General features: G+C 46.2%; 1 protein-coding gene across 4 annotated transcripts in view; it reads right to left on the bottom strand.

The window, feature by feature from the left end:
* Nucleotides 1–22,939, bottom strand: part of TSC2 (TSC complex subunit 2) — a 1,437,517-nt gene that overhangs the window by 337,523 nt on the left and 1,077,055 nt on the right. For all 4 annotated transcript variants that reach the window (XM_069647328.1, XM_069647330.1, XM_069647331.1 and 1 more), the window contains 2 exons: nt 17,760–18,283; nt 16,758–16,836 (listed from right to left, as the gene is read on the bottom strand). In XM_069647328.1, the coding sequence (XP_069503429.1) occupies nt 16,758–16,836; nt 17,760–18,283 (603 nt within the window). The remainder of the gene's footprint in view (nt 1–16,757; nt 16,837–17,759; nt 18,284–22,939) is intronic.

Genomic DNA, 22,939 nt, shown 5'->3' with positions numbered 1-22,939 from the left:
GTCCCTATTTTCAAAAAGGGCGATCCTTCTCTTCCACAGAACTATAGACCTATCTCTCTGATTGATACAGATGCAAAATTGTTTGCTATTCTTCTTTTACACGACCTCGGAAAAATTCATTAAAGAAAACAGCCTTTACTTGAAATACCAAACAGGTTTCAGAAAAGGTATGAGTTCCTCATTGAACGCTGCTGTCATGTCTCATCTGATCGCGGGTTCAAAGGGAAATAATTCCCAATCCGTATATATGGCCATGATAGACATGACATCAGCTTTTGATAATGTAGCACGAAACCTCCTGCGGAACAAACTGAGATCTATGGGAATTCCTACAGTATTACTTTATTGGTTCATCAAACTTCACAGCAACACTTTGTATAAAATAAAAATCTCTGCCGATGGTAGAACAACTGATCCTATCAGTACGTCCATTGGTCTCAAGCAAGGCTGCAACCTAGTGAAAACCTTGTTTAACCTTTATCTTTCTGACCTTGATAAGGAATGGGACCACAGCAATCTGTTCTCTGTCAAAATTGGATCTCTACGACTGAAATGGATTGCATTTGCAGACGACATCATAGTTTTCGACCCCACGCCTGCCGGGCTGCAAACTAAGCTATTGCTTTTCCAGGACTTTGCAGTCGCCCACAATCTTACTCCAAACCCCGCAAAAACAGCTATTTTAAAGTTCGGCACCAAGCAAAACAGTAAGGGATATCAATGGGAGATCATGAATACCCAAATTCCATGTACTTCTAGTGCGATATATCTGGGCTACAATTTGACTGATCAAAATTCAATTAAAGCATGGACAGATATAATTAAAAACAAGTCGCGTCCTCTATTATCCCAATTAAAAATTATTTATTCAAAATACTGCACATTTTCATTAACACCTATGATAGACTTCTTGACACTAAAAATTGAATCCGTTATTCTGTATTCCATTGATACGTTCTAAGAGACGTCACTGCAATTTTGAACTCTACGCAGGGATCACTGATAAAATCTGCCATGCACCTTCCTATGTGTATACCAAATGCAGTGATACGTCACGAGCTTGGGTTGGTTGCATTATCTACACGTTGGAAATGGCGTCAACTATCAGGTTATGTAAAGATTCATTTTGCACCCAAAAACTCTTTGTACATTGATTTGAATAGCATGTTGAATTCTTCCACTTCTGCCTCCTTTAACGAATATCATATTAGTATGCAGCACATCTTGAACTCCTTAGAAATTACTATAGAAGATGTATATCATCGTCCCGCATTTGCAAAAAAGAAGCTTTTTGAACAGGATTGGAGGAGCACAATAGAAAGTATATCAACATACCACATGTACAAAGAGTATGGTGCTTTTCTCAAACAACGCATTCCCCGATTTGACCATGTGGTTTTATTTCCATGCAACCATACCCGACAATCTTACATTAGGTATAGATTGAATTTATACCATACTAGAGAAAGAACTGCAAACAGGACCAAAAACAGTGAACCCAAGTTAACAAAATGCCGTTTTCCTTCTTGTAAAGAGCCGATGAAACATCTCATCCTTGAATGCCCATATTTCAAAACAATAAGGACCAATCGGCTCTCGAAATTTGTGAACATTGATTTTGAAGATTGCATGCAATTTCTCTGGGTACGCATGATGCAAGGTACACACAAATCTTTGATATTTGAATTGGTCAATCTGTGTAAGAATATTGAAAAAGAACTGCTGAAATTTTAAGAATTAGAGGGTATAAAGTGTTTGACACGATATCCTCTATTTTGAACCTGTCTATAGGATGACGTAAAGTGATATGTTATAAATGTAAATATTTTAATTTTTTTATTCTGTTTTGTAAAGGTTCTACAATTTTTTTTTGTAATTGAACCAAATACAAAAAAAAAGAAAAAAAAATAATAGGTGCCAGAGAACTGTGTCCACTGAGACCTGAGAAGCCACTTCATCCTAAATTAAACCCCTTGCACCATAATAATGTCATGAGACCTAGAAACTGGAGACTGGATCGATTAGCGAGTCGGTAGGGAAGTAAGGGAAGACCTGAATCTCCACCCTCTCCTTAGATGAGCTGCCACCAATGACAACTATTTGGTGAAGACGCAGGATAGCCTGAACGGCTAGACTTGAAACTGGTAATGGGGACTGCCAATCATAAACCTCTGGTACTTCCTGTGCTTTGGATGTTTTGGCACATGAAAATAAGCGTCGTGAAGGTCCAGTGACAACAAAAAATCTCTTGGCCTACAGAATCTGCATTAGGGTCACCATTTTGAATGTGTCCTTCCTGAGGAACTTTTTTAAGCACCTCATGTCAAAGATGGGACACAGTCCTCTCTCCTTTTTTGGCACCAGGAAGCGGTGGCCCAGCTCTGTAGATGGCACTGGTTCTATGGCTGTCAACTCCAGCAGGGAATGAATCTCCTGCAGGTGCACTGATCTGGTGGCAGAAAAGGTTGGGAATGACGACAATCTGGCAGACACCATCAGAAATGGAAGCAGTAGCGCTGGGTTGCCACCTGGCGAATCCACGTGCCCAAAGTAACGTACACCCATTCCTCTGAGTGCTGGTCTAGTCTCCCCACTGCTGAAAAGTGAGATAACCCAAACCACTACTAAATCTGTGGACATGTCGTTCTCTGTCCTCTGGCCTAACTTTTGTGAAATGAACAGACTTATACTTGACAATTTCCCTTAATTAATAGTTCCATAATTTATATTGTCATAACAGACTTGATATGCATCATATTTGGTGTTCTGACAATTTTTATATTGTGCCAACGTAATGCCAACACATTTATAAAGCTGAAAGCTCTTGCTCAGGGCATATCAATATTGTGATGTTATTATAGTGAATAGACACATTTTAAAAAGCATTTATCAAACTAGATACAAAGAAGTCGCTAAGTGTATTTGTATGTGCTTTTCAATTATGTGGTTATCATAACTTGGTACTCGGGGTACATGTCTTTGTCCTCATTGGTTTCTTACTTGTTATTATGCACAGGTGTTCTTTGCATTAATTTCGCCCTCTACAAATAATTCATTTGTGTAGTACTCCTCGCCTAAAATAGTACCGGATCCTGCCTAGGAATCACAGACACCCATCTCATTAATTTACCCTCTTCAGCTAGTTCAATGGAGTAATGTACTACTCCTCCTCTATGATTACATAGATCACTCCTCATCTATGATTACGTATTTGGCCCGAAGCGACTTGGCCCTCACCAAAGAGGCACTCCCCGTGCCAGGGAACACATAAGAGACCAGGGGAGCAGTCAACCCCCCCCTTCACCCCCTTGCCGCGCTAGGTGCCACGACAACAGAGTCTCCTGTGACCCCACCAGCCCGAAGCTAAGGGAATCCTGAATGGAGCAGCGTGCAAGCAGCGGCGACGAGGTGACACGGGCAGCCGACGCCGCATCCACCTCCTGGAAGATCCCTGCCCTAGACTGTGCACCTGCAGAGCCCTTCACCAGTACAACCAGTAGCTGGACGCTGTTGGCGCCCTTGAGCTCTGTCTCCGGGCCACTATCTGGCCCTCATTCGCTCCCCTGCCGGGCCGCTTCCGGCCTTCTCCTGAGCCCACCACCCACAGGAACCTTGCCCCACTACCGCCTCCTGGGCCGCTTTGCCCTTCCCAGGACATTGTCGTACCCCTCGCCAGAACCACCAGTGTCTGGGTGCCGTCACTGGCCTTCATTCCCCGCCTGCTGAGCCGCTTGCCCCTGGCAAGCTCTCCTGAGTCCACCACCTGCAGGAGCCTTTGCCTTACCGCCTCCTTCTAACTCTGCCAATGACCTCTCTGTTACGGAAGCTCTGCTGCTCTCTACCCCGGACGCTCTGCTGCCCTGCTGATCTCTCCAGCTGCCCTTGATCGCACCCTGCCGCAACCTTTACTCTAGGCCCCTGCTGTCTCCGTTCTTGCCCCTACCCCTTGGGACTCCTAGCCTCTGCTACCCAACCCTCTGCTTCCCCTGCTGATCTCTCCAGCTGCCCTTGATCGCACCCTGCCACAACCTTTACTCTAGGCCCCTGCTGTCGCCGTTCTTGCCCTTACCCCTTGGAACTCCTCCTAGCCTCTTCTACCCACCCCTTTGCCCTGGACGCTCTGCTTCTCAGCTGACCTCTCCAACCCCCCCTTGATCACTTCCTGCTGCACCCCCTATTCCTGGCCCCTGCTGTCCTCACTTCTCCCACATCCACCAGCACTTACTCCTTCCCTTTCCTGTCATGCACCCCATCTGCCTCTCCCTTCGTCGTCTTCCCTCCAACTCCCTCCCCCTGGTCCTCCTCCTCCTCTACCTTCCCCTCACCCTAATGCCCACCCCTAATGCCCACCCCTAATGTCCACCTCCTCCTCCCCCCCTCCCTCCTCGCACAATCCCTACTCGCCCCAATCTTACCCACCTCCCCACTGCTAGCCCCTCCGGCATCATCAACATTGCCCTCTGGAATACCTGTTCCATCTGCAATAAAGCCACTGCGACCCTTGACCTGTTCTTCCGACTCAACCTTCATTTCCTCTGCATCACCGAGACTTGGATCCCCCTCTTCAATTCCACAGTCCCTGCGTCTCCCTCCACCTCCTCCTCCTCCTCCTCCTCCTTCTCTCATGTCTCACGCCCCTCTGGTCGCAGAGGCGGCGTCGGCCTCATTCTTCACTCTAAATGTCTTTCCTCATCCCCTACCCTCACCCTCCCCACCTTCTCTTCCTTTGAATTTCTTTTCAAATCCTTCACCTATCCTCATGCGATCTCCTTCTTAATTATTTATATACCTCCTGGCCCCCTCTCTTCCTTCTATGAAGACCTTGACCATCTTCTCTCTCTCATCTCTCCTTCCCCTACTCCTCTCTCAGTCCTTGGCGACTTCAACCTCCCTCTCTCACCCACCGCTCATTCTTCTCCTCTTCTTTCATTGCTTGACTCCTACCTCCTCTCTCCCCTTCTTACCCCCCCTACCCATTCCTCTGGCTCCATACTCGATCTAATTTTTCTCTCTTCTTACTCTCCCTCCCCTGTATCGTCTCTTCCCAACTTTCTCTCCGACCACGCCTTGCTCTCATTCTCCCTCACTCCTCCCCCCTCATCTTCCCCCACCTCTCCCTACTCTCCCTCCTTCTCTCATCGCAACCTCTGCAACTTCAACCCTACTGTCTTCCACGACTTATGTTCTTCCTCCCTTCCCCCTCTCTGATTCGCTTCCCTCTCAGCAGTTGACACCCTCTCCTCACTGTCCTCCTCTATAACCTCCAGTCTTGACCAACTCTATCCTCTCGCTCCCTTCTCCCATTCTCCCATTCTCACAAACCTTCCCAACCCTGGCTCTCTTCACACCTTCTGTCCATGCGCCGCCTCCACAGATGCCTCGAACAACGCTGGATCAAATCCCCTTCTCTGACTAATCAATCCTCTTATTTCTCATATCACTCTCTCTACGACTCTTGCCTCTCATTTGCCAAACGCTCCTACTACTCTAGCCTCCTCCACTCAAAAGCTCCTCATCCTCGCCGTATCTTCCAGACCCTCTCTCGGCTTCTCTCCCCTCCCACTTCTGGCCCTTCCACGAACTCTCCCCTCTCTCCCTCTGACTTCGCGAACTACTTCTCATCCAAAATCCCCTCTCTTCGCCAGAACATCCTCTCCTCTTCTTTCTTCTCTCCCCCTTCCCCCTCCCCCTCCTCCAGCTCTGCCAACCTGTCCACCTTTTCTCCTATCACACCTGCATGCGTTTCCCACCTCCTGTCCAAAACGTACCCTACCGCTGACCCTCTGACCCCATCCCCACTTCCCTCATCCCCCAAAATGTACCTCCTCCTTATTCCCTACCCAACTACCTTCTTCAACATCTGTCGCTCGCCCACCACCTTTCCTTCAACTTTCAAACACACTACCATAATCCCTATCCTGAAGAAACCTTCTGCTAACCCTCTTCTTGGCTCCAACTTCCAGCCAATCTCCCTTCTCCCCTTCATTTCTAAGCTCCTCGAGCGCCTTGCCTACTCTCAACTTTCTACTTTCGTCTCATCCCACTCCCTCCTCCCCACCTCTCAATCTGGTTTCCGCCCTAAACACTCCACTGAGACTGCCCTCACCTATGTCCTCAACTCTCTCCCTCACTGCTCGCTACGCCAAGCAATCTTCAATTCTCATCCTCCTTGATCTCTCTGCAGCTTTTGATACCGTAGATCACCCCTTACTTCTTAGCACTCTGTCCTCCTTTGGCTTCAAAGACTCTGTTCTCTCCTGGCTCACCTCTCCAATCAATCCCTCACCGTCTCCTGGGGCGGCCGCTCCTCCTCCAGCCTCCCCCTGAACTATGGCGTCCCTCAGGGTTCCGTGCTGGGACCCTTTCTTTTTCTCTCTACACCTCCCTTCTCTCCCCAGTCATCTCTTCTTTCGGCATTTCCCACCACTTCTACGCTGATGACACCCAACTCTTTCTTTCCTTCTCTTCCTTCACATCTGACCTCCACCTCACTCTTTCTTCCTGCCTCATGGCCATAAAAGATTGGATGTCATCCCACTTTCTTTCCCTCAATACTGACAAGACTGAGGTGCTTTTCTTCCCTTCTAACACTCTCTCCCCTTCTCCTCCTCCCTTCATCCACTTTCCACCTTCCAACCTCCCCATATCTTCCCATGCCCGCAATCTCGGCCTCCACCTCGACTCCCCTCTCTAACCACATCTCTCTAGCCTCTCGAGCCTGTCGCCACCATCTCTATAACATCTGCAAGATCTGCTCCTCTCTCATATTCCATGCTTCCAAACGCCTAATCTCCTCCCTTATTTTCTCCCACCTCTTCTACTGCTCCTCTCTCCTCTTTGGACTCCCTGCCTCTCACCTAACTCCCCTAAAATCCATCTACCACTCCTCTATCCATACTATGTCTCCTCGGCCCTCGAGGCTTTATTTCTACCTCTCTCTCTGAACTTGGCTGGCTTCCCTTCCTCTCACAACTGAAATTTCAATTCCTCTGTCTTGTCTACAAATCTCTCCATGACCTCTACCTTTCATCCCTCCTCTCATTTTACTCCCCCCCCCGCTCTCTCCGCTCAGAAAACCTCTACCTCCTCACTGTACCCCCAGCCCAATGTGCCTCCTCACGCTTCTGCTCTTTTCAACTCTTGGTCCCCCTACACTGGAACTCCCTCCCGCTCTCCATCCGCTCCACCCCTACCTGCTCATCCTTCCGCCACTCCCTGAAAGCCCATCTCCTTCACTCCCCCCTGACTTCCCTTCCCTATCCGCCCCTTCCTACCCTTGCCCCCATCCTTTCCCCCATCCTCTCCCCTTCCCCCTGACCTTACATTGGTAACATATACTACTTAACGTCAATGAGGACACCAGACCACTCCCCCTTCACTTCCCCTCCCTCTCCCCCTACCTCAAATCCTGCACACGTTAACTCCCATCACCTACCCCCTCCTCTACCCTTCCCCACCCTGTAAATAGTTCTACTTATTGTTCTAATGACCTGTTCATGTTTGTAAATATGCTTCTCTCACTTTTTACCTGTTATATTGTAAAGCGCTTTGGCTTAAAGCGCTATATAAATTCAATAAACACAAACATAAACATGATTGCAACGTATCCTGTTTAGGGGGCGCGGACTCGCACGTGACATTTCTCCAGGATGGTGTCCAGTCATAATGTCGAATCAATAATGTCGAATTACAAAAATGTCGAATCCAAAAAGTGGAAAACAAAAATGTCGAATTTTTTTTTTTTTTTATTTATATATTTTTTTTGGGCTCCGGGGGTAAAAAAAAGGGGTAAAACAAAAAAAATTTAAATGGGGGGTTGGGGGGGACCCCCCCATTTCGAAAAAAAAGCAACCAAAAAAAAAAATTCGACATTTTTGTTTTCGACTTTTTGTTTTCGACTTTTTGTTTTCGACTTTTTGACTTTCGACATTATTGGATTCGACTTTTTGACTATAAACCCTCCAGGATGTCATCTGCATTTGGGCCAAATAAGTGCTCCTCATCAAAGGGCATACCAAGGACTTTTGCTTGGACATCTGGGGTGAACACAGGTTTTCTCAGCCAAGAGAGCTTCCTGGCCAACGGACTAATGCCCACTGATCGGGCCACACAATCTGCAGCATCGAGCCGCGCGTGGCGGCTTTAGCACTTCTCCACCTTTCTGTCAGCAACCAGTGCATTGCAACCATCTGCAGTTACTCCTTCAGTGAGATGGGACGGAGCCTTGGCTATCACTGTCCATAAAACGTGAGAGGAATTTGCAAGGGCACAGGTATAGTGCACGGCCGGTACAGAGTTCTAGGACAGAGTCCTTCAGGGCTGCATGGAAAGGAAGCACAGGCTCTTTTGGGGAACCATTGCCAACAAAGTTAGCCAGGTCGTATTCATCAGTGGGCCTAGTGGATGGGCCCCTTCGCAGGGTCTCAGAGTTGTGCTTTCGCATGTTCGTATGCTGCACTTGGGTGTGCCTATGGGCCCGCCTGCATCCAGTCGAATTCAGGGAAGGTGAACTCACTCACTACATCAGCCTGCCTACTCTCCTTAAAATACATTCTCTGGGGATGTCAGAGGGTACGCCTAGGAGTCGAATACAAAGTGGTTCAGGTCACCTTGAGGTTTAAGAATTAACTGACTGTAAAACTGAAAATAAAGCCTTTGAACTTCACTGAGCCAGCCTCTTACAGTCACCCAATTAAGTGTTCTGTGGCGTCCCCCTGGATGACTAGGATTGGCAGCTGCTCCTATCCTACACAGGAAACCTAACTTTCTTATCATACGAATATTTGTACTGCCTAGTACTATCTACTGCATTGAGCCCCCACTGCTTCGTATGAGAGAACTTTAAAGAACTTTGCAAACTTCCCCCTTAGTACGCACAAGCTGGTTGCTTACCTTGAACATTAGGTAATTTGGCTTAATGAATATGTGTTGCTAAATAGAGTATTTTGCATTTGCGATATGGACAATGCATTCCTTGCCAATTTCCTCTGTTTGTTAATTGTGTTTGTTGACCAAACCCCCTGAACTCCTCCGTGTAAGTCTTATTGCTCATTACCAAAGGAGTTGAAAACCTTTGCAGGTCCATCCGGGTTGGCTTCCCAGAACCCCACACCAGTAGTGGTTCTGAAAAATCCCCTTCCAGTTGGACTTCCATTAGCTTCTCATCCTGGAGGGACTTTATTGAATCCTATCCGAAAGCATTTTGTACTCACCAGCGCATCCAGGGCCCCATTTTAAAAAGTCACTATTGTGTTTCCTCTGTGCTACTGGTGTTGTGCCCATCACTTCATGGGTGATCAAACATGGCTGACATTTTCTTCACTCAGCCATCTGCATGCGCTCAGTTTGCAGACCCTTAAACAGGAAGGGCACCATGACCAAAACATAATTCTGACATGCAAAAGCCCATGTACCCGCAACACTTGGGTTTCCTTGATCTCATCCAGCAGTTTCAGCCACATTCCTGTACTCTTTTTGAATTCAAAACAGTTGCTAGTAATCTTCTACAGGGTCTTGGAGTCACCTGCAGTCCAATCCACCAGGTCCTATGGACCGCAATTTACTGCAAGTATCTATGCAATCCTTCCAAAGGACTTTGGTCGCCAAACCTGAATGTTAATATCGATTTCCAAAATCAACCCTGTGGGTGTATTTTGGGAGGCCAACATATTATGGTGAACAAGAAAGACTCGGAGGTCTAGTCAAACCCAATCAAGGTAGATGGCAGAAAGGCTTAGACTCAGGAGGAGAGTGAGAGGGTTCTAGAGCTACAATGAGTCCACACGCAGCAACATAATTCCAGTTAGAGAGAAAATACAAAAATATACAATGATTTATTAGGCCTTTAAAATACACAAAAAGCAACAAAATTTCTAGGCATATACTGTCACACACTTACTATAAAATACATACATAAATTGACTCTTTTGAGAAGATAGAAACGCATATGATTCAAAACCAGTGCACTACAGGTATGTAGTCAGATGCAATAAACACAGTACAAACACAAACAGTTGCCCATTACTTAATAAACCCAGCCTGAGATGTTTTGGGGCTTTGTGCCATAAAGTCTTAAGTTCCAAAAGAAATACTTTTTAGGTATGTTTATTATGTGACTGGACGATTCAGATATCCAAAAAGTTAAGGGAAGATCAAGCAAATAACTTGCTCAATCCCGCTACAATAGGGAAGGTCCAGAAGGAGATCCTGGACTAGATTGCTAATGAACTAAGTCAGAAAAGAGAAACAGGATTTTACACCTATTTAACCCTATGGAGTATTGTGGGGGTGGGGGGAACGGAACAGAGGTGTTAACCTACCCATCTGCATATTCAGATTTCTCCAGAGACCACTGCTGAGGTTCCAGACTAGCGCTTTAAAATGGCCATGCCACAGGGTTTTTGTTTGTCCTTTGGCCTTCTTGCTACTGTATTAGGATTGCAATTGCCATATATGTGAAGCCCTTTGCCGTGCTAAGAGGCAGTTTGTGTTTCAGCCTGGAAGTGGGGTCTGGGACTGTCTGGCCCAAATACACATTCTGGTGCCTGAATGTCTGCTGCTGGGCAGACGTTGTGGCAAGTAGCTATCCCTCATTGGATAGCCTCAAGCAGTTTCAATGATGCAGATCCTTACCATTGGGGGACCCAGGGCGGGTGCCCAGCCCAGATCTTGGATCGAAAGATCATCATTGGAGCCACCACCTCTATGAACAAGTGCAGCCCACTGAGAAACCGAGGACGACTCCTGCCGCTGACCAGCACCAACTTCATTGAAGTCCGCCTAAATCCCTGCTCATCTGTCCTGATCTAAAGGTGACCCTCATCAGTGCTTCAACCACTAAATAGGTGGGAAGAACCAGTCTCAACCCTGTTCAAGGATCATTGCCTTCAGAAGTGTCTCTGGACCAACCAGTGGAGTGACCAGCTCTCTCCTGGGCTACCTCGCTTCAGCCATTGCAGTTTCTGATTGCATCCTTGGAATTTGGAGGATCTTAAGCTTGTATTAGAAGACACCTGCTGCTGTATTTTCAGCCTTATTGCATCAACAGAAGATGCCCATTGAAGATCGCCAGTTGCTGCCCGACGATGGTGGCTCCCGTTGCAACTAGTCTTCTTAGCTCCCTAGAGACATCTTGAGGTTGTCTGCATAAGTCTTCATCTTTTCTTCACAAGGGTATTCAGCTAACGGTGCCTGCAACCAAGATTCAAGCACCACGACCTACCAAAACCAAGTCTTCGGTCTAAAAGTGACCTCTGCACTAGCAACACCAGGGACCCTTTAGATGGGACCAAGCACAGAAGAACACACCCACAGCAGTGGTCTTTGGAGAATTCAGCCAGTGGGGAAGTTAACATGCCTGTTCCTTCCCCCCCCTGTTCTTGATAGGGTAACGTGTGTAAAGTCCTGTCACTATCACTCTTTTCTGACTTTGGTCGGCAGAGACCAGGCCTTCCTAGGGCTATCCTAGTTGTTAGAGCAAACTTTCATTCCTGTGCCAATTCCCTTTAACTTTAGAGACCCCAAGCTCCTTTTTTCACTCACTCATGTGTTTTCCCGACTATGATTTTCCATGTTCCTTACTGTTTTATGGAGTCTGGTAAACTCAATAAGCATCTACTTTTGTATTGTGAGACACAGCACCTTTTGTGCAGTGCCACTGAGATGTCCCTTGGACTTCTCTTAATGTTAAATCACATTTTCTGGGGTGAACAACTGTTCCCAAGAATAGTAAGATAACCCCTGTCGTACTTACCTTTACTTTATGGGTCCAGCATGGGTCCAGCACACACTACCCTATGTGGAGTGCTGCAGGGTTACATAGTAATTCCATGAACCCATTCCACATGTAATATTTTGTTACACTAACTCATTTGAATGGCTGGTGGCAGTGGTTTCTTTTTTACTCCCCAGTGACATGTAGCTGCAGGTTGACACCTCAACTGCAGTGCTGCACACTAGGGTGACAATTTCCCCAAAATGGCTCCTGTCTTGTTGTTTCACCATTTGTTAGTTTCTTCTCAGCAGGAAGTGAGGGAGGGTCCCGAAACTTCCCTGTCCTTTGTTTTTAGGTGTGCCTGAGTGAAACCAGTTCCCATTGGCCGGCTGCAGTCACCCTGCTGTGTGATTGACAGCCCAGTGCTGTGAATGAATGGGAACTTGCATGAAAAGTGAGGTTTTTGGGACTAGAAGCCCAGTCTACCACTGGAGAACAGAACCTGAAGCAGAAGACGAGAGAAGACGCCAGCAGCACCCTCCTGGACCAAAAAGTGCACGGTGAAGCCCTCCAGCTGTGCTGACCCCGCTTACGAATCGACAGGGAAGACCCGCAAAGGTCAACATCCTCCCTTAGGCTGGTGGGACCAACTAGCCTCAAGACAAACTATTTTGGTGCATCCCCCGTCTTGCTGTGACTTTCCAAGGCTGCAGGAGCCGAATACCCGGGGTACCTCGACCACATGTGCATACATTCACTTCCGAAGTCCAAATCTGACCAGATCTTCATAGGCATCCAGAGGACCCTACAGAAGCAAGAAATCTGCGTCCAGAGTCCCCTTACCGAGGGATCAAGGAAATCTTAACCAGGGCTTTTTGTTCTTCATTGGCACTGACAAAGAGGCGCCAAAACCACAAAGTGCCGCTGAATCTACGGAAATCCATTGCTGCCGAGTCCCACTCTCGAGTGCTGCAGCAGGAGCCCGCCATACGTCTGCCCTCCAGGAACAAGGGTCTACTGCATTGGATCGTGAAGGCAGCCAGCTGGAACACTTTGTTCCGATCTAACCCTAACCTTTCCTTCCTGAAAAACTCCATATTGCAAACGTGATACAATATAAATGTTATACTGACCTCACCTCCGGGTGCTGGAACATGTGTAGCATATGCCTGATTTACTCACCTGCTTTATTGTTCACTATTTGAATTGAATCCTAACTTGCAATTAATGTTACAGCCAATTGCTGCTTTTTAAAGAATGCTTTAAATATCGTTGTGTATAAATAAATAATTTACTATAACTTTAAGTGTTTAATTGGATACTTGTATTTAATAGTTTCATTGCACAGCTCTACAGCTCATATTACCCCTCTTAAGTTAAGGATACGTCAGGCGCTTTCAGCGCCGGTGCTTTCAGGGGCAAGTCGGTCTGCGCCGGTCCCGCCGGCCTCCTTTATCTATCCCTAAGGCACTCGTGGCCCAGGAGAAAGCTAATTGAATTTTGTGGGAGGGAGAGAAGCACTGCCCATTTTTCTAAACCTGCTGCCATTTACTCTGAATCACATTTTGGGAAACATTTTGTATAGCTTTAGAAATACTTTGTAACTTAGATTTACCTTTGTGTGTTTAAAAGTATTTTCTGACATTTCTGCAACGAGCAAGCACTCGTATTTTGTCTTCCTGCTGCATTTATGTTTGAACTACAGGCTCTGGGAACTACAGCTCCCAAGAGCACTTGCCGCCTATTTTTGGATTCGTCAGGCGCTTTCAGCGCCGGCGCTTTCAGGGGCAAGCCGGTCTGCGCCGGTCCTCGCCATCCGCGGCGTTCAGGGTGGAAAGTGCTGCCCGTCTCCCCATAGACCGGTGTAACATCCTCACAGGTAATCATGGGGTTGCTCCCCCTCGACAAGCTCGCGCTAGATCTCAGTAAGCTTGCGCGCATTAACCTGGTCCAAAAAGCGGTAGAAACTGCCCTTAACCGAGTCAGTCAGGACTCAAAGGTAAAAGCAGCCATCAAAAGGCCCCCCAAAAAAGAGAAATTGACCGTTCCGCCCCGGAACAGTCCCGAGTTTCACCCCTCAAATAAGCTAGACCTAAAAATATGCTTGCTTAACACATGCACAATGTGTTCATGACAGGATTGTCAATGAACAAATAGACATCTTCTGCATAACTGAAACCTGGCTCAAGGACCCTATCGGCCCCACCTGCGACATCGCAGTCCCGGAAGGCTACTCCATCTTCTACTCAAACAGAGAAGAAGGCCAGGGGGGTGGTGTATTAGTCATCGCAAGAGACTCTATACATATGTTTCCCAGCACCATAGCATGTACAGGCTGTGAAATACTGCACCTCAAACACACCCCTACGGCTAACAGTAGTTTAAACTTGATTGTCCTATACAGGCCCCCAACGTCCACCCCAGAATTCAACGACGAAATAACGCATCAACTCAATATGCTTAAAGGACCCAACACAGCCACACTAGTCATGGGCGACTTTAACCACTGGTATGGCGATACAAAAGACAAAGAAGCTAGTAAATTTCAAAGATCGCTAAACAACATTGACTTTGAGATCAACAACCAAGAGCCCACAATGGACAACGGCCATCTTCTTGACTGGGTCGTCTCTAACAATATCGAAACCTGAGAGTTTAAGACTGAACCCTGCATTTGGTCAGACCATCATAGCATATCCTTCCACATCACCCTGCCTCTTCCCAAACCCAAAACCCCTAACTGCCCGACCCTCTCGACACACCGAAACTACAAAAACATTGATAGGAACCACCTCATACAATGCCTAGCTGAGGTGGATAAAAACCAAACCGAGAATGAGTCCTGAGAAACAACGTTAGCAAATCTACTTAGTCACCTTGAGAAACTCACGGACCAAATTGCCCCCCTTCAAACTAAATCAACTAGACCCACCCAAAAAAAACCACAATGGTTCTCCAAAGAACTTGCAGAACAAAAAAAGGACAAACGAAACAGAGAAAATGTATGGCTAAAAAATCCTTCATCAGCCAATAAAGCCTGCTGGAAGGAAAGCGAAATAAAATATAAACATATGATAACCGAGGCCAATAAAAAAATTCTATAAAACAGATTTCTACAGCCACCAATTCCACCAGCAAACTATTCAATATCCTTAAATCCATAGAAAAACCCAAATCCATTACCCCTCCTTTCCTACCCTCTTAAGAAGAATGCGATGCCACCCAGATCGCCTTCTTCAACAAAATTTCAAAAGCCAGGGACGCCATCATAAATTCCCTGACCAACAAAAAAACTGTGCCTACCACCTCCGTCTAATAAAAGCCATCAGACCTTTCATATCCGAGGAAAATTGTGCGACCATAGCAAGAGCCACCATTTTATCGCGCCTTGACTATGGCAACGCTCTAGTCCTGGGTGCCTCCAAGCAATACCTACAAAGCTACCAAATTGTACAGAACAACGCGGTAAGAATTGTCAAGCTCAAAACTAAAACAGAACATATCAGCAACTCCAGAAGGGAGCTTCATTGGCTGAAAATCGAAGATAGGGTGCATTTCAAAACCTTAACCATCGTTCACAGATGCATCTACGGAAAGGCACCAACCTACTTAAAAACTAGGATCAAACCATACGTTCCTAATAGAACACTGAGACCATCCCAACTTGTTAAAATTGCTACGTCACCTCACAAACTCAAAAGTGGCTTAGGTAGAGCCTTTCCAACCCTTGCAGCCAACCTTTGGAACAACCTACCAGACCACCTTAGACTGGAAACCAACTACTCGCGTTTTCGCAAACAGGTAAAAACCCATATCTTCAAATAAACGGCCATCACGGCATATACCTCAGCTTAATTCTATGTGACTGTCCCGTCTGCTCTGTCTAATCACTATCTGTTCCGTCCGTTCTCGTGTCCTTGTTTCTGCGCCCCGAGGCTCGCGAGCTACCGGCGCAATATAAATATTAAATAAAATAAAAAAATAAATAATAAAATAAGCCTGGTTGCTCAGTCACACTACCAACTTGTGTAGTACAGGCCAATATTAAAAAGGTGGGTCTAATACCAAGGACACCAGTTGGACTGCACCAATTCTTACCTAACACTAGTGTATTTGACGAAGTGATTTACGTACCTAAACTTTACTATTTATTTTTTTAATCCGCCATTAGCATTGTCCAATCACATAGTAAACCTTCATGAAAAGTGTATTGTTTGAACTGATAACTCTAGGGCACAAGGCCCAAAACCATCTTAATGCTGCACTTACTATTAGGAAACTGTTTAGCGGTTACTGTAAAAGTTGTTCTTACCGGTCTTCCTGGCTATTGGATCAAATGCTTTCTATCTCCTCCTAATGGGGAATACATATATCAGTTTTATTTTAAGTGTTTGACAGTATTTGCCTAGTGGTTTCATTTGCTTAGCGCCCATTTTAAAGGCCTGATACATCTTACATATTTTTGTACTTACCAGTCTAATTGGAATTATTGGTGGTTTTCTGTGTGGACTCATTATAGACCTAGATCACACTCACACGCCTCCCGAGTCTAAGCCTTGGCACTCTGCTACCCTACCTTGATTGGGTTTGGCTAGATCTCAGTGTCTAATTGTTCACCATACTATGTTTGCCCAGAATACACCCCAAGAGTTGATCAGGAAATACATCTCAACAGTCACCAACCCTATAAACTTGCCAGGGCTGGTGCAATGTTGTGATTCCTCTAACAGCAGTATCTGTGCTATACCTGCCCTACATGTTCTGAAAGTACATTAGTTTTAATTCAATGCATGCTAACATTTTTCCTAAGATCGACAAGTAAATGTGGGTGTACAGGACAGAAATTACAGCATAACAGATACGGTGTATGCATGCAATTTGAGAGGTGGGAAATCTCTATTTTAAAAAAATGCAATGGGGCCCTCAAATTAGGATGAAGTTAATGTAACTGTCCAGTGTCTACATTTACAAAACCTACATGCAGGATACTTGCCCATCTAGAATAAAACAGCTGTACTCTTCAAAGCAAAACACTATGGCATACCTGGTTGTTCGGTACCAGTAAGGGTCGATTTGATTCATCTCCAAATAAAGGTGAATGGAAGAGCTGCAAAAACACAAAGCTAGAAATACAAAAAAGATGTTTTAATGGACATAACCACACATCAGTTACATACTGCACCCAGTAGCAAGTTTAGTGAATGCCCAAATGAACAAGCCGGTCATGCAAAGACTTAAGCTCTCTGGGATCACAGATGAACACCTGACTGAATTAATACGTTCATTATGTCTCGAATGAAAATTTGTGGTGTTTGAAACTATCTCAGAGTTAAACTGCACACAGTCACCCATAAGCCGGAAATGCCCAATGGTTTGGCTGATTAAAAACTGTTTTAGAACATGCAAGCTTTTGGGTTGTAATTGAAGTTCTGGAAATGTCAACCTGCGCTTAAATTTTAAAAGGTTTACAATAAGTCACCAGCTTCAATAATGTTATGATAGAGAAATCGTTTAAGACCCTTTGGATGAAAGTGATCAGAACCAGTAGTGGCTCTTGACTAGCAACACACTATAATGAAACAAGAAGGAATGTCAGTCGCTGCCTGTTGGAACATCATCAAAAAAGGCACTGAGGGCACTCTTCTCTGCTGGAGGCAGCTGGACTTGTGAGAGGATACCCCTTAAGTGCCAGGCTATTATGTAAGTCTATGCAAAAAGGACGAGCATACTCGTCCTTGGCACTGGACGATGATATAGTCAGACTTCAAAACAATTCGTTTTGACTGGCACCATTGAAATGAAAAGCTTACATTTTAATCAAATGGAGTTAATTACCCATGGATATATAGAACACAATGTAAAATTGCAAATAAAATTAAAATGTACATTCAAAACACAAACCAGGTGAACAGAGCGCATGCTGTAATCTTGAAGACCTGCTTTGTTTCCATTCCCTTCAGGCACTCTTTTAAAGAAGATGTGCTCTTGGGGTATGGAATCTAGCATATGTAATGCAGTGGCCAAGAGCGGGAAGTACCACTCGTACCTGGGGTCTATTCCTGGCACCTTTTCAGCTTTACTTTTGCTCCTGGTCTTGAAGGCATCCTTTTCAACTCTCTTACCCCTGCGGGACGGCTCAGAGTCTGATATGGTGTGCCCCCGGGGCCGGTAACCATTTGCAGACTGTTGAGACTGAGGATCCACTGCCGCATTGGTATTGAAGCTGGGATTTGCAACGCTGTCCATCCCAGATGTGGGGGGAGGGCTGGCAATCGCTTCTTCCAAAGAAGCAGCCGGGGGCAGAGACAGAACATCTGCGGCAAGAGTTGTGGCTGTTGCTTGCTCACTCATATCTCTGTGCAGCTTATCCGTTGCATCTTTGACAAAATCATGCAGAGACTGAAGCTCAGGTGAGGAACTGGATTTACTCAGAGTCTGCGAAGGTTGGAAGGAGAGTTCTCGCAATGCTGTTTCAGAGGATGCCGCAATGGCTCTTTCTATTGGTATTCCAACAGCAGCCACTGCCCCAGGCTGGAGAGACTTATCTTCTTGGCTGGAGACAGAAGAAGACTGAACAAAAACACCAGAGTTTAAAAAAGGGAAAAGCTTTTGGTGTAGATGCCAAAAACTGTTTTTTTTTAATATACTTAAGTACACCCATACATGTTTAGAAGCCCATCATTTAACAAAGACAACTGTAAACCAAAAACAATTGGCAACATACTTGGAAGGAACCTTTCAAGTTCTAATAATCTTTGAACAAATGTAGAAGGTAATTTTCTCCACGGCTGAGATTTCATACACTTTGTTACTGCTTTGCACAAAAAAGGCAACAAATAGAAAAGGGGGAGAGGGTGGTTCTGCATAGGTTTAAGTTACTCACATGTAACTATTGTTATCCAGCATGGGTCTGGCATGGATTCACATGTTCATGAATATTCCCTGTTGTCAGGCTGAGAATCTTTGGTAAAAGAAAAAACTGTTTCAGTTTCACTCAAAAAACTATTTCTCCCCCAACAATCTCTGTCCTCTGGGTCATACTGCCCCCTTCCAATGACCGTGCTCTCCCTAAGCCCCTCCTCTGGCAGCCATCTTCAGATTTGGTAAGCACGTAACGTGGCAGTATGACCAAGAAGAGCCGCAGAGGGGTCGGAGGAGGGGTTTGCATGTGAATTCATGCCAGACCCATGCTGGAGAGCAATAGTTACAGGTAAGTAACTTAAACCTTCTCCAGCATGGGGTCTGGCATGGGGTCAGTAGAGGGAAATTGATACAGTCAAAAGGTGCGTGTGAGCACCGGATGTGTGTGCAGCTGGTGTGGCAATTGTGTGATAGCTGCTTCTTAGCTATAGGTGCGGAGGCTGAGAGATCAGGAGTATGTGTTTGTTCTGGCAGGTTGTTATCCAGACCGATATGGCTGTGTTAGGCCTGAGGAGATACGCCTAGGCCAGAGGGTGTGTAACCAGCAGTGTTTAGTTAGGGTGATGGGGAGTATGAGGCAAATTATGGTATGAGAACAGCTATACCAAATGGTGTCATAGTATCGCTGTGTTCTATTTGAGTGGTGGTGTACAGAAGAGAGTAAGCGTGGAGATGTGGATATGGTGGTTTACCTTAGCTGCTTGAGACCGAGCCCACTCCAATAGTTCCATGTACTCATTCCTACCATGTACTCCGACTGTCCATGCATTACGACCAAGTCAAGCACTCAAAGCCATTCGTTTCAATGCTCTTTCAAACCATTCCATGTAAATCACGCCGCTTTATGCATTCCAATCTGTTCCATGCACTCCAATCCGTTTTAAGCACTCCAGTCCATTCCATGCATTCCAGTCCGTTCCTTGCACGTGCAACAGTTCCGTGTACTCGCATCCGTTCCATGTACTCCACTTTTTTCGAAGCACTGCAATCTGTTCCAAGCACTGCAATCTGTTCCAAGCACTGCAATCTGTTCCAAGCACTGCAATCTGTTCCAAGCACTGCAATCTGTTCCAAGCACTGCAATCTGTTCCAAGCACTGCAATCTGTTCCAAGCACTGCAATCTGTTCCAAGCACTGCAATCTGTTCCAAGCACTGCAATCTGTTCCAAGCACTGCAATCTGTTCCAAGCACTGCAATCTGTTCCAAGCACTGCAATCTGTTCCAAGCACTGCAATCTGTTCCAAGCACTGCAATCTGTTCCAAGCACTGCAATCTGTTCCAAGCACTGCAATCTGTTCCAAGCACTGCAATCTGTTCCAAGCACTGCAATCCGTTCCAAGCACTGCAATCCGTTCCAAGCACTGCAATCCGTTCCAAGCACTGCAATCCGTTCCAAGCACTGCAATCCGTTCCAAGCACTGCAATCCGTTCCAAGCACTGCAATCCGTTCCAAGCACTGCAATCCGTTCCAAGCACTGCAATCCGTTCCAAGCACTGCAATCCGTTCCAAGCACTGCAATCCGTTCCAAGCACTGCAATCCGTTCCAAGCACTGCAATCCGTTCCAAGCACTGCAATCCGTTCCAAGCACTGCAATCCGTTCCAAGCACTGCAATCCGTTCCAAGCACTGCAATCCGTTCCAAGCACTGCAATCCGTTCCAAGCACTGCAATCCGTTCCAAGCACTGCAATCCGTTCCAAGCACTGCAATCCGTTCCAAGCACTGCAATCCGTTCCAAGCACTGCAATCCGTTCCAAGCACTGCAATCCGTTCCAAGCACTGCAATCCGTTCCAAGCACTGCAATCCGTTCCAAGCACTGCAATCCGTTCCAAGCACTGCAATCCGTTCCAAGCACTGCAATCCGTTCCAAGCACTGCAATCCGTTCCAAGCACTGCAATCCGTTCCAAGCACTGCAATCCGTTCCAAGCACTGCAATCCGTTCCAAGGACTTCCACTATTTTATGCTCTTCAACCATTTTATGCACTGCTGCTTTTATTCGTTCTACCTCACATTATCCTTTCTCCATGCATCATCCATCCAGCTACGTCATCTTCAGATGTTCCGTCCACTTAACTGGTTCTGCCCTTTTCACATGTTCTATCCATTTCATCCGTTTCACCCATTTTACTGGTTCCATCCACCCACTTCAACCATTCTACATCAGTTCACTCGTTCCATCCACATGCTTCACCCGTTCCATCCACATGCTTCACGCGTTCCATCCACATGCTTCACCTTTTCCATCTATATACTTCGTCCGTTCCAACCAGTTTGTCCGTTCGACCCAGATTCATCCGTTCGACCCAGATTCATCTATATCATCCAGTCCATCCGTTCTACTCACATACTTCACATGCTCCAATTTCATACTTCCTCCATTCTTATCATATTTTTCATTTTATCCATCCACTTCACCAGTTTGCCCACATACTTAAATCGTTCGGTTCAATATATTTGACCTTTTTTGTCCACATACTTCACCCGTTCCTTCCATAAACATCACCCGTTCTTCCAGCTCCATCATCCGTTCCTACCCCCCACTTCCATCCACATACATCACCCGTTTGATCCGCACCCGACAACAAATCTGCACTCTACACTGGCTCTGCATACTACATCCGCTCCACACTCTATACTCACTCCACACTCTACACCCGCTCCACACCTGCACCAAACCCTACGTCCGCTCAACGCCTCACATCGGCTCAACACCACCGCACCTTAGATCTGCTCAATACCTTAGATCCGCTCAACACTCTACATCTGCTCAGCACCATCAGGCCCTACCTCCGCTCCACACCCTAAATTTGCTCAACATCCTACATCCGCTCCATTCATTTAACTACTCACACCCAACATCCGCACCATAACCTATATCTATACCAAACTAAGCCCTCGTCCGCTCTGCGCACTCATCCGCTCTGCGCACTCATCCGCTCTGCGCACTCATCCGCTCTGCGCACTCATCCATTTTTTTCTTTTTTTTAAACACATTCTAATTTGTTTGTCCTTTTTAGTTAACCAATAGAGGTTATTAGTTTTCAAACTCTCGCTCGGATCATGATGCTACATTGCTATTTATGATTTAGCATTTGGCAAAGTCAGTGCGATGCTGTTATCCAGTTTGAGTTAATTTGAGTTCAGGGTCGGTTTTAGGGGAAGAGCAAGGTCTTCAGTAATTTGCGGAAAGACATGAGGTCGTCAGTGAGTTGGATGTGTGGTGGGAGTGCATTCCACAGCGTGGGGTCCAAGGCTGAGAAGGACAATCCGCCAATTTGTTTTTGGTATGACTAGGAGGCCGGCTGAGCTTGATTTTAGAGTACGTGCTGGTTGGTAGGGTTTTAGTTTGTCTTGAAGATATTGAGGTCCGGTTTTATGCAGTGCTCGGTGAGAAATAAGGTTTTGAAAGTCACCCATCGGGCAACCGGAAGCCAGTGCAGAGTTTTGAGGGCTGGGGAGATGTGGTCTCTCGGGCCAAGCGCTAGTAGCAGTTTGGCTGCAGCGTTTTGTGCTCTTTGTAGTTTAGTCAGTTGGTATGCATGGATTCCGAAGTAGATGGGGTTAGCGTAGTCTAGTCTTGATATAAAAATTGATTGGACCGCAGAGAGTCTTTTGAGAAAGGAGAGGTATGGAAAAATGCGTCTAAGAGTTTTAAGGTGGTAGTGGCAGAACTTTGAGACGTTGTTGACTTGGCGTGTTAGGTCAGAGTCTAGGGTGCATCCAAGATTTTTTACTGAATTAGAGGGGGTCAGTGAATTGCCCATGGCAGTTGGCCAGGGTAGTAGGTGTGGAAGAAGTTTGGAGTTGCCACATACCATGATTTCGGTTTTGGAGGTGTTTAGCAAGAGGTGGGTTGTGGTCATCCAGAGCTCTATGTCGAGGAGGCAAGGTCAGGTCGGCAGTTGGGTTTTGAGTTCATGAGTTTTAGAATTAGTTGTGTCATCAGCGTAGTTGTAGCACAGGATGTTGTGTGAACAAATTATTCGTGGGAGGGTGGCCATGCAGAGATTGAACAGGAGGGCTGATAGGCATGCTCCTTGTGGGACTCCTGTGTGGACTGGTCGGGCTTGGGAGGAATAGGTGGAGAGTAGGGTTATTTGGTTCGTATTTTTGAGGAAGGATGCTATCCATTTGAAAGCGGTTCCACTGATTCCTAGGGACTGGAGGCGGTCAAGGAGGATTGAGTGGTTGATTGGGTCGAAGGCGGCAAATAGGTCAAGACGGATTAATGTGGCGCATCCTGCAGAGTCTGCCGTGTTTTTAAGGTCATCCCAGATTGAGGTTAGGGTGGTTTCGGTTCC

This window comes from Ambystoma mexicanum, chromosome 2q, assembly GCF_040938575.1.
Source record: "Ambystoma mexicanum isolate Mex_15411 chromosome 2q, UKY_AmexF1_1, whole genome shotgun sequence".
In the NCBI taxonomy this organism is placed as follows: Eukaryota; Metazoa; Chordata; class Amphibia; order Caudata; family Ambystomatidae; genus Ambystoma; species Ambystoma mexicanum.
This window is presented reverse-complemented; position numbering and strand designations above follow the sequence as displayed.